Source organism: Gracilinanus agilis, chromosome 3 (assembly GCF_016433145.1).
Source record: "Gracilinanus agilis isolate LMUSP501 chromosome 3, AgileGrace, whole genome shotgun sequence".
In the NCBI taxonomy this organism is placed as follows: domain Eukaryota; kingdom Metazoa; phylum Chordata; class Mammalia; order Didelphimorphia; family Didelphidae; genus Gracilinanus; species Gracilinanus agilis.
Genome location: NC_058132.1, coordinates 225,289,824 through 225,302,209, shown reverse-complemented (window position 1 = coordinate 225,302,209; position 12,386 = coordinate 225,289,824). Strand labels below are relative to the sequence as shown.

Genomic DNA, 12,386 nt, shown 5'->3' with positions numbered 1-12,386 from the left:
CACTGTGCCCACATTGCATAATACTATTTGAAATATTGACAGAAGAAAAAGGAGAAATGACTGACCCCTACCTCCCAAGGAGTTTATAGTGTAGCAAGGAAATGTACAGAAATCAGTAGCAATAGGAGTTCGAATAACTGGGGAGTCCTTTTCCTTCCATCTCTCTTAGTTTATGTTATAAGTGGCTAGAGGTGACATTTCATGCTGCCTTCACAAGATGTTTCCAACAGTATAGGCATTGTCAAGCAAAATGGAGTAAAAACTTTTGGTTTGTTGAGACTGAGAGCAGCCAGGCCATGATCTGGATTGAAATGAATGATGAGATGAGCAAAGCTATGAAGGATTCTACCCCAGACTGCATCAGGAACTAGATTTGCCTACTTACTGGGAAACATATTTTTTTTTTTAGACTCCAGATCCAGGAATTGTAGCAGTTTCTCTAATCAAAAGGCTGTTCCTGGTTTTATGTGATCATTTTTCTTCTATTTTAGTGAATTAGCAATCACGTTGTTTCGAGTATTGCCTTCATGATGTAGGTCATAGCCCATCCACACCTCATTCTGTGTAGTTCATGTCCATGTTCCTCTCTAGATCTTCTTTTTAGATCCCATGTTAAGAACTTTTGCTCTAAATATGTTTGGCTTTTTTGGACTTTTGTTTTTGTTTCCCCTCATTTTACGCAATGATATAGTACCGAGATTGTCTAGCTCTTAAGAACCTGGCTCTTACCAAATGACTGTCTCATCTCCTTTCTAATAATGCATTTCCTGGATGGCGAAAAGATATTCTTATCCTATCAGAATCCTATAACTTTATCCCATAAGAAAAAGATTTTTTTATATAGAAATTGTCATTGGAAAACATTCTGAAGCCTATTTGTGTCCACCGTGTATTTCTTCTTTGTGCTTTGACTCATTTGAAAATTTGGTTCTTTAGAGGAAAGTAGGTTCCAGGGCTTGTAATATCACCAGAGTATTGGTATTTAAGTACCCTCTCCTGTACTTTGCAGCCCCTCACATCTGTTCACTTCAGATCAACCACAGAAGAGAGAGTAGAATGAAAATGGCTTTTTCTTAGTCAGATGCTAAGTATAAATGTGACTTTGCCTTTATTATTCCATGCTGCCTTTCTTCCTTTCTCTTCCCTTTGAAACACTTTTTCCTCCAAGTGATGCCTCTTTCCCTTGTGCCTAAATGACTGCCTTTCCTTTTAATAAAGCTTTACTTCTTATTCCCATATGTCATATATAGTTATGAGACCCTAGAGTTTAGAGCCAGGACAGACACTTCACACTAGTCTAAATAGAACTACACCCACCAGAGTGTTGGAGACAGAATCATTTTGAAATCAAATTACTTTTGCTGCTTGTTTAATAAGTATAAGTTCAGTTCAACTTATTTTATTGAACAGGGATGTGACTATGTGTGGCATCTAGGTGTTGACTGGCCTGGAATTGAGAAAGACCTGAGTTTAAATCCATCCTCAGACATTTAATGTGTGATCCTGGGCAGGGCACTTAACCTCCATTTGCTTCAGTTCCTGCACTGTAAAATGGGGACACACTGGAGATGGAAATGGCAAACCACCTCTAGAATCTTGGTCAAGAAAACCCCATGGATGGCAGCTGGGTGGTTCAGTGGATTGAGAACCAGGCCTAGAGATGGGAGGTCCTAGGTTCAAATCCAGCCTCAGACACTTCCTAGCTGTGTGACCCTGGGCAAGTCACTTGACCCTCATTGCTTAACCCATATCACTCTTTTTCCTTGGAGCCAATACATAATATTGACTCCAAGACGGTAGGTAAGGGTTTAAAAAAAAAAAAGAAAGAAAACCCCATGGAACTTTGCTACTAGTAGCAATGCAACAAGCCAGGACACTCCTTAAGGTCTTATGGGAGAGAATGCACAATGAGAGATCGAACTATGGGAGTAGAAATGCAAAAGCAAAACAGATGATATTACCTATCACATGTATATATGGGTATGTGATTTGTGGTTTAGGCTTTAAAAGATCGCTCTATAGCAAAAATGAATAATATAGATATAGATATCAAGTGATAACATTTGTACAACCCAATGGAATTGCTTGTTGTCTCTGGAAGAAGGGAGGGAAAGAAAATGAATTATGTAAACTTGGAAAAATATTTTAAAATTAAAATAAAAAAATAGACTACAGAAAAAAAAACCCATGGACAAATGTATGGGGTCACAAAAAAGAGTCAAATGTGACTATCAAAAGCCATTCAGAACATTGTTCTACGAAGGCAAAAATAATAGCCTCCGCCCTTCAACTAGTTACAATGACAACTGTAATTTTGAAGAGGTATCTTTAAAGACTTTATGGTCAAGTTTTCTCTCTCTACCCTTCTGCCCCTGATATTTTCAGATTTAAGAATTTATTATGAGCTTTTTCAGGGCAGGAATGGTTTTTATTTTTGTTTCGGTCTTCATATTCCTAGTATTTAATGCAGGATCCATCACATGTAAGTACTCAATAAATTTTTATTAAATCGAATTGATTAGTAATTATTAGGATCTAAATAGTTATAAAATTTCTGAATGTTGCTAAAGTGAGATGTAAAATGTAACCAGTCTTTTATCCTCCTAGCCTATCCTATTCCAAAGGAGGAACTGCCAACAGGATTACTTGTTACTACCTTTAACTTTGTAATTACAGACCTGTTTTTTTTTTTTTTTTAATGGGAGTATAAGATAGGGCTTGTATTTGTGCATGTGTTTGTCTCTTTATCTACAAAGTGTGCTATAACATGTTGGACTATGGTAATGGATTGTTTTTATAGTCAGGATCAAAAGTGGAGGGAAAAAAATCTGTCATCATTTTGCAATTGACAATGGGTTTATACCCTCTACCCATTGTTTTTTCTGTAGGATGGTTAGGTGAATAAGCAAAAGCCTTGAATTTGTTTCAGGGGTTTGCAAAATATTTTATTTGTAAGATGCTAATGTAGGGAAAATATACAAAAACCCTCTCATCCTATGTTTATAATTTTCTTTTCTATAGCATATAAATAAGAACTACTTTATCTCTAAAAGTTATTACTAAACTGAATATCTAACGTCTAATTTACTTAGGAATTTATTTATTTATGTATTTGCTTATTATTTTTATTTTGAATATTTTCCCATAGTTACATGATTCATGTTCTTTCCCTCTCCCCAAACTCCCCCCTAAACCCTGTAGCCGATGCACAGTTCCACTGGGTTTTACATGTATCATTGATTAAGCCCTAATTCCATATTATTGATAGTTGGGCTAGAGTTATCGTTTAGCGTCTTCATTCCCAATAATATCCCCATCAGCCCATGTGTTCATTTACTTAGGAATTTAAAGCAATACTTTGTTTTGGGAATCAAATGAGAACTATTTTTCTGTTAACAAAACGATGCATTTAGTTTTGAGCTAATGCTGTATTCTATCCGAAGTGTCTTTAGGAGATTTAAAAAAAACATAGCCTTTGAATTAAGATTGAGCTATATCACTTGATCTTTCAGCCTTTCCTTAATACTTGTAGATTAATATATAAAATGTAGTCCTGGGCTTTAGCAAAGGCAGTTATCTAAAAAAGAAAAGCAACTTTCATTGTAGATAAACATACACACATATATGACAAAGCTTAACATTATAAATGTCTTTTTACAGGGCAAGTATATGGATATTGAATTTGACTTCAAAGGAGATCCACTTGGAGGAGTAATAAGTAACTGTGAGTATTGTTTTTGGTCTCGTTTAGACAATTTCAAAGTAGTTTTTTAAAAAATATAAAAATTAGCTTGGAGCTTTGATTTCAAAATATAAAGGATATATTTATAAGAATAGGGTGTTTCTCCTTTTTTGCATAGAATTTGTAAATTTGAATTTCAGGGTATTTTTTATTGTTTTTATATACTATAAAATGCAGAATGTGGACATTTGCTTTCTCCATATAAATATATGTAATAGACTATTAATCTACAAAGGTAAGATTAATTCTAAAATCACTGACTCTTTTTTTCTCTGACCATTTTCTTTAAATCTATTTTAAAAATCCTTACCCTCTGTCTTAGAATTGATATTAAGTATGGGTTTCAAGGAAGAAGAGTGGTAAAGGCTAGACTATTGGAGTTAAATGATTTGCTCAAGGTCACACAGCTAGGAAGTGTCTTGAGACCAGATTTCAACCCAGGACTTTCCATCTCTAGGACTGGCTCTCAATCCACTGAGCCATCCAGCTGCTCCTATAAATTATTTTTTTAAAATGTGTCAATTGCCTATTTTATGCAAGACTTAAAAATAAAGTAGCAAAAGGGAATGAATTCTCTGCAGATTTTTGTCTTTCTTACTCCTCCTCTTCTCTTTAAGGGAACCCAACATATTAAAGTGTGAATTTAAAAGAAAACATTAAATTTGCTTTATAGAAAGGCTTATATTTAAAGGCCTTTAAATGGCAAGACTATCCTGATATATTTAGAATATTATTACATTTGCACAGATTTGATTTGCCAAACCATTCAGCAAAATCTCTATTGTTCATAATGGAAAATAGAATTGTACTTGAAGGTTTACTATAAGAGACCTTCTGACACCATTATGTCTAGGTGAATTAAATTTCATAATATGTTAGGCAGAATCACACTTATTTCTGCTTCTGTGCCCACTGCTAATCTGACAGTTGTCTCTCTATATAACTTCCTCTATCTATGTAGACTTATACTGTATCATACTTTAGAAGCAGCCATTTGATAAAGAGATGACTTTGGAGAAATATATTTACTATTACAAAATGGTTAGTAGCATGATGGACTTTCATGAATGATTTTGTATATTTGCTGTGGACTCTGGTCATCCTCTTTATCTTTCTGTTCTCCCTGGCGATGGGAAGTGACTGGGGAGGGAGGACCCCTAATATATATCATTAGCCCAACAGCTCTAAATCTCCCTTTTTATTTTTAGGAAAACAAAACAAATAAACGAGTCATGAATATGAACAGATTTGTCAGATAAATTAGTTGAAGTGCTTTTTTTTTGTACCATGTCTTCAAATTTAATGGATTAATGCCTTTTATATATAAAAAGAAAATCTCTACCTTTAAAAAAAAATTCCCCAAAATATTTGGGGAAAAAAGTGTTCATGCAAGCAATGCATAACATAACAAGAAAAAAATTTGTCATACTTGATTCCATTCCAAATCCATGGAATCTTATAATGATTTGGTATAAAAATTCATATAAGTAGACATTTGAATTCTACATATGTGGTAATATGTGGTAAACTATTAATTTCCAAAGCTAAGATGTATTCTAACATCTCTGACTGTTTTTCTTATATATATATATATATATACACAGACACCTATGTATATTGTGTATATATTTCTATGTATATTATAAATATATATTTATACTATATATACATACATACACAAATATATATATATATACATATATATATATATGAATGAATGTTCTGAATCAATGTTTATCAGACATTTATGCTATCCAAAGCACCTGTCTAAGATCTTAAGTTATAGGATGGTTATAGATTAGTATTGAGAGAAGGAATTTTCTCACTGGGAGCTCTCCTGTCTGTTGATATCACAGATCCAGCCCTTGTTGGACTAGCAGAGGTGGATAAAAAGATGACAGTCCCTTTTTTGAGATACCTTAAAATGCAGCAGACCAGAATCAAACACATCTCAGATCACTATACTGTAGGATAAACTATGATTATAAATACTTTTGAAGAGTGCACGGCGTGAAAGCTAAGAGGAGGGAGGGGTAGCTTTCATTCCAGCTAAGCATATCAAGGAAGGTTTCATCGAGGTGGTAGCATCCAGGCTTGGACCTTAACTCTGAAGAGATGTCTTCAACAGCTTACAATGGTTTATGAAAACTCTTCTGAGAAGTTATTTTTTTTAGAACTGTAAAAGAGATGGGCACCAGGGATGTTAAATATAACCTAATGGTTTGTGGGTACACACACTGGGTTGAAGGAGAGACAGGACCAGGATAGGGAGACCAGAGTTCACTGCTAAGCTGGTATTAACTGTTAACTGTCAGAATGGCAGTTGGCCCAGCTCACCCTAGGCCAGAGTCTATGGAACCAGCAGGCAAAGTAAAAGGTTTTAACAGTTTTAATTATGTTTAACTTATAAAAGGTAGGATAGGGAATTCTACACTAAAACCTAATGGGCAAAACCATAGGGTAAGGGGAGGACTTAACTTCTCTAATACTAATTGACTTAGGCCAGGCTGGGCATAAAGAAGCAGTTCTGGAGTCACTGGAAGGCAGCTTCAAACCTGGTTCCAGCCAGGTTTGACCAGCACAGTGAAAGGGCCTGACGGTGGCTTTGAGGGTTCTCATGGTTATCCATAGATGATCACAGGATGCCAAAAGCCAAGGTGGTCCAAGGTACCCAAGTAGAGAGAGTGTGCTTGAGATGCTGTCCACCAGATCCCAAACCCCTCCTCCACTTGGTGCAGCTCTGCAGGTCTTGTCCACTTGCTGAAACCTCCACCACACAGGATCCCAGGGAATCAGGATGCAGGATGTCCTTAACTCTGAGATCTCCCAGGCCTAGCTACAGTGTGCCAACCACTAATGGAGTCTCTCCCAGAGCATACGCCACTTCCTGCTCCTTCATTCCATCTTGGAATGCTCCAGTCCTTCCTGCTAGGTCCAACCTTAATACTTAATTAATTACTAACTAATCTTCCTCACAACAGAACATAGTTCCAAAATTTGTTTAGATGTCTCCAACACTACTTTTTATGTATGTGTGAAGATAATCGGAAATAATGAAACATTAATTAATTAAGTAGTATTTTTTTTTCCTCAATTTTCTCAACTGTAAAATGCAGATAATAATAGCAGCTATTTCCCAGTTATTGGGAGGGTCAAAAGATCAAATGAAATATTTACAAACATTGTAAATTGAGTTGTAAGATAAATTAGCATTGTGATTGTTATTTAGTTGTTTCAGGCATATCTGATTCTTTATGACTCCATTTAGGGTGTTATTGTTAGAGATACTGGAATGATTTGCCATTTCCTTCTCTAGCTATTTTATAGATGAGGCAACCAGGGTTAAGTGATTTGCCCAGGTTCATACAGCTTTTAAGTGTCTGGGGCCAGATTTAAACTCAAGTCTTCCTGACTCCAGGCCTGGCACTGCACTACTTTGCTGTCCTTGAATAATAGTGTTACATTTATGTTTTTTATGAAAAAAAATGAGAACCATAAACATAAGATGACATGTTGCAGGAATGTGAATATCACTGTATTTTAGACCCTTCCTAGCTGTGTAACCCTGGGAAAAGTCACTCAACCTTTGTTTGCCTCAATTTTTTCAACTATAAAATGCAGATAATAATAGCAACTACTTCCCAGAGTTATTGGGAGGATCAAATGAAGTAATAATTATAAACACAATTGAATTGTAAGATAAAATATAAACTTTTCTCTTTAGCTTTTAATGCACTAATCCAATTTGACAATTTGATCTTTCCATCCTTAATGGATATTACTTACCCTGCCCTATTCTCTTCAATCCAACCCATCTGCTTCCTCTGGAGTCTGCTTGGACTATTCTCCGTCTCCACATTCTTCCATCGCAGACTTGAGTCCTTTCTCTTCTCAGGCATTGTGTATTTTATTTTTAGTTATAATAAGGATCTTTAATGGAGGCAGACAGATTATAATCTGGGAAGCAGCCCAGAATTGTAGTCCTGGGACTTCCCCAGTCATTCTCTTCTTCATGAAGCATTTCCCCTTTCTCCACAACTCCTGGTGATCTCTCTCCTGAATCACCTCATATTTAACTACTGTGTCCACATTTGCATTTATTTTCTTTATATTTTTGTTGTACATGTTTTTATATATAATTATTGTCTTCTACCTAAGTGAGAGTAGGATTGGTTTTATTCTTTGTGCCTGGTTCCCCAGCACCTCGCACAGTGCCTGGAATATAGCAGGCATTAAATAAAGACCGATTGATTAATTAATAGGTTAACTTAACCGTTCTTTTCTCATTTCTCTTGAATAAACATATGGGGAGGAAGAAACATCTCTGTGTGGATTAGTTTAATCTGTCATCAGGGAATGGATATATCAGTTGCTTCCCTAATGAAATTATTTTGATATTTGTAGCAGTTGGAAATACCCAATGGTTTCTAAATATCCTTTTCTTTTCCTTGGGTAGAATAAGAATGAATTAGTGGTTGAAGCAGGAAATGTCTTCCTATAAGCATCATTAATTCATAGGGTGCTGATGGACATGAGTACAGCAGTCAGCCCTGTGTCTGTAAGCAGATGGGCAGTCTCTTTGAAGGGAATATAAAACAATGGAGAAATGGCCTTCCTTCTTCTAATATGTGTAGCATAGCTGTAGCATAGCCCTGAAATACAAGCTCACACAAAGACGTACTGGGTTGACCCTCCACAACCCACACATATTCCTTGTGTCCTGAAGGGAAGATCATGCCTCCATATAGGGAAATGCAAAGGATTCTTCTAAGGTGTATTTAATCCTCTTTCTAGCCAGTCAGGTCCTATTTAAGGGAGTTGGGGAGAAGTGTGAAGTTAGATTTCAAATTAGCTTTTCTCTTAAATCAGCCTCACTGGGAGATGTCATCCACCTCCATATCTTTAGTTATCTTTGGGCAGATGTCTCCCAAACCTTCTATCTCCCCACAGCTTCAGTTCTTTCCAAATGCCTATCTGATAGTTCTAGACCTGGCTCTGCTTCCTATCTCAAATTTAAATCTTAATCTATACTCATTATCTTCCTCCTAAACCTCCCAAACCTATTCCAGCACCCTGTTTCCCATTTTCTATAGTTGGCCCCACCATGTTCCACTATAATGTGCCTATTTGGGGGGTGGGGGAGAGCAGGGGTGTGCTGGTAAATGTTTAACTGTCTCTCCCTCCCCCTCAAAAATTCACCCATGACACACTTTTAATGTTTAATCTGCTTCATTAACACTTTTAAAAGTCTAGACCAGCCTATCACTGGCACCAGCAGAGTACAAAAGTTTAGATAAAACTCATCTCCTGTCCTCTGGGAGATTGTATATATAGTTGAGTTGGGGGAGGGAGCAGATAAGAGTTAGAAAATAAAGTACTTTGTGAAGCCCGAGGGAGGTCTTTATTGACTCTTTACAGACCCCTCTGGCTTTTAAGCCCTTTCACAACCTGGCTGGCTCTCCTCTACTTTCCTTGAAGCCTTATTATCCATTACTCTATAGTTCTTACTTCCTTTCTCCCTTTCTTTCTCTTTCTCTCTTTTTCTTTCTCCCTTTCTCCCTTTCTCTCTTCTCTCTTTTCTTTCCCTTCCTTCCTTCCTTCCTTCTTCCTTCCTTCCTTCCTTCCTTCCTTCCTTCCTTCCTTCCTTCCTTTCTTGTTCTCTTTCTTTCTTTCCCTTTCTTTCTCTTTCCTTCCCTCCCTCTATTCCTCCCTCCCTCTTCCCTCCCTTCCTCTCTCTTTTTTAAAAAATGCTCTTAACCTTCATTTTAAAATCAATACTAAGTATTGGTTCCAAGGCAGAAGTGGCATGTGCTAAGCAATTGCGGTTAAGTGACTTGGCTGAGTCACACAGCTAGGAAGTGTCTGAGATCACATTTGTACCCAGAACTTAGTTCTCTCTCCACGGAGCTACCTAGCTGTCCCCAGACTGACTTCTCCCTCCATCTCTCATCTCTTGACCTATGTCCAAACCTGGAACGCCAATATTCCTGTGTCCTCTCTGCTCCTGCATCAAACGTGTCCTGATGAATTCTCCTGTGCCCAGGTTCTCATCCCTCCCTCCCCTAAATCACCCTGTATTTATTTTGTATTTATTCATAAGTATGCGAGCTGTTTCCTTAATAGTCTGCAAGCTCCTATCTGGCCTGTCAGAGGCCCTTAATAAATACATATCAATTGATTTACCAACTAGCAGGACCAAGCAATGCTCCCCTTCTGGGGGACTATGGGGTGGGTCTTTTGGGACCTTTATTTAAAGAAGGGGCTCATGAAGCAGAGGTTATGTGTCTGCATGGGCCCCCTCCCTCTCTCAGTGGCTAGATGCTCATGTTCTCATGCTTCCGCCCTTGGCTGTTCAGCCTCCTCCCATGACAATTGGCTTCAAATCCTGCCCCCTGAAACTATTGCTTCTCCCATAAAGTATAAGCTTATTAACTTGGCATTCAAGGCCCTCCACTCTAGTACAGAATTTTGCTCTTATTAGATGCACAATTAATATTTGTTTAGTTTAATTATGTATAAGATAACTGGAGCCACATTATTTCTCAAGATAATAAAAGTAATATATTCTAAAACTTGAAGTCTGAATTACAGGAACATTTTGATTATGGAAATTAAAATACCTTCTAGAATCATTTCTTTAGGTGACATGATACAGAGCCAAGATCACTGGGTCTATAATGAAAGAACTTAAATCTAAATACTAGATAGAGTGCTAGGCCTGGAGTCAGAAAGACTCGAATTTAAATCTGACGTAAGACCCTGGCCAAGTCCCTTAACCTCTGCCCCGGTTTCCTTATCTGCAAAATGGGGAGGATGATAATAACAACACTTACTTCCCAGGGTTGTTTCAAGGATTAAATGAGATCATAATTGTAAAGTGCTTGGTGCAGTGGTCGGCATCTAGTAGACACTATATAAATGGTGGCTATTAATCAGTCAGTATCTAATTAAGAATTATTAGATAAAATTTCTCATCCTAAGGAACCAATTCTTATTTGCTCCAGCAGCTTTGTTTTCCCTCGCTATATTCAGTCAAACTTATCAAGTTTGCATCTATAAGTAAAATATAAGCTTTGACTTTGAAGCTAAAATCCACAGCGGGGAGAGGAGGAATACACCTGTCTTGGCAAGCTCAGCTACACGTTCTCCTTTCCTTGACCTTGTTAGAGAATATTTCTCTAACCTTTGCTGGTTCTTCAGTGCTATGTAGACCACCAAGTCAGTTCAGTCACTTAATTAATATGTATTGTGAACAGTAGTTTAATTCATATTTATCTCTTTACTGCCATAAAAATAATGTTTTCTGGTTGTCATTGGCTCCTAAAATAATACAAACTATGAATTTTTTAAAAGTTACATTTATATAGTGCAATCATCCTCATCCATTATTTGGCTCCCATGGTGGATAATCTATAAAGCAGAAGCTTTGAACATTGGGAAGAGTAAGCTCTCCGGCTGTGGAGTGTTATCACATAACAAGAATAAAATAGATGAACTCTGGCTAAGAAAAGCTCTGACAGGTGAATACTGACACGGCCCCAGTCAGATTCCATACCTCAGGTCAGTTGTCTCAGGCCTTTGACTTTCAAGTGTCACATTACATGCATAGCCAGGATGCTGTCTCTATACTTGGAATTCTCCCTCCCCATCCCCACCCCCCCCAAAAAAAAAAGTACCGCCTCAGGGGTAGCTAGGCAGAAGCTAAAAAAAACAGGAGGTCTTGGGTTCGAAATAGACCTCAGACACTTTCTAACCGTGACCCTAGGTTGTTGCATAGCACTAATACACAGGTAAGGGTTTAAAAACAAAATACATAAATAAAGTAACATCACTGGAAACTTTTTTAACAATCAAGGATGATGTGCTCTTGAGCTGTTCTTATAACTGTTAGTTATTATTTTTTATTGAATTGTATCTAGAACAGAAATTTAAATAAAGTAAGGAGAAGATCACTGAGAGAATGTTTTGATGGGAAAATAGGATGTTCTCCTGGTGAGGCTTTGCCTGTCTGTGAGTAGAAAGAAACACAGGATCACATAATGATCTCGAATGACTCTTCTGACTTGAGACGATATCATCCATGTGTCATGGTCAACGTCCATCAGCCTGCTAATAATCTTTAGTGACCAGCACATTAGCAGAGCCGCACGATCATAATTTCTTACCTCTTCTCTTAGACTCCTAGGATCCTAGATTAAAAGGTGCAAAAGATGTCATAAGCTATCAGATTATTTAGATGAGGAAGCTGGGACCCAGAGGTGTTAACTGATTTTCTCAGTTGTTCAGTTGTGTAACTCTTGGTGACTCTGGACCATGGCAGCCTGGGCCCTTCTGTCTTCCATTAGCTTCCAAAGTCTGTCCAAGACCATGTTCATCACTTCTGTGAAACTCTCTCCATCTCCTCATCTTCCATCCTTTCTCCTTTTGTCTTCAGTTTTTACAACCATCAGGATCCTTTCCAATGAATCTTCTTTTCTCATCATGTGGCCTGAGTAGTTATGCTTTGGCTTTAGGATTTGTCCTTCTTTTGAATAGTCTAAATCAGGGGTTGGCAACGTATGGCTCGAGAGCCATATCTGACTCTTTTGAGGGCCAGATATGGCTCTTTCTGCAGGAGCCATGAAGTCAATTTTTTTTTCAGGCG

The 12,386-nt window shown here is 37.4% G+C and overlaps 1 protein-coding gene across 4 annotated transcripts in view; it reads left to right on the top strand.

Moving 5' to 3' along the window:
* Window positions 1-12,386, top strand: part of MYO1B (myosin IB) — a 222,777-nt gene that overhangs the window by 136,606 nt on the left and 73,785 nt on the right. For all 4 annotated transcript variants that reach the window (XM_044669689.1, XM_044669687.1, XM_044669685.1 and 1 more), the window contains one exon: window positions 3,661-3,724. In XM_044669689.1, coding sequence (XP_044525624.1) covers window positions 3,661-3,724 — 64 coding nt within the window. The remainder of the gene's footprint in view (window positions 1-3,660; window positions 3,725-12,386) is intronic.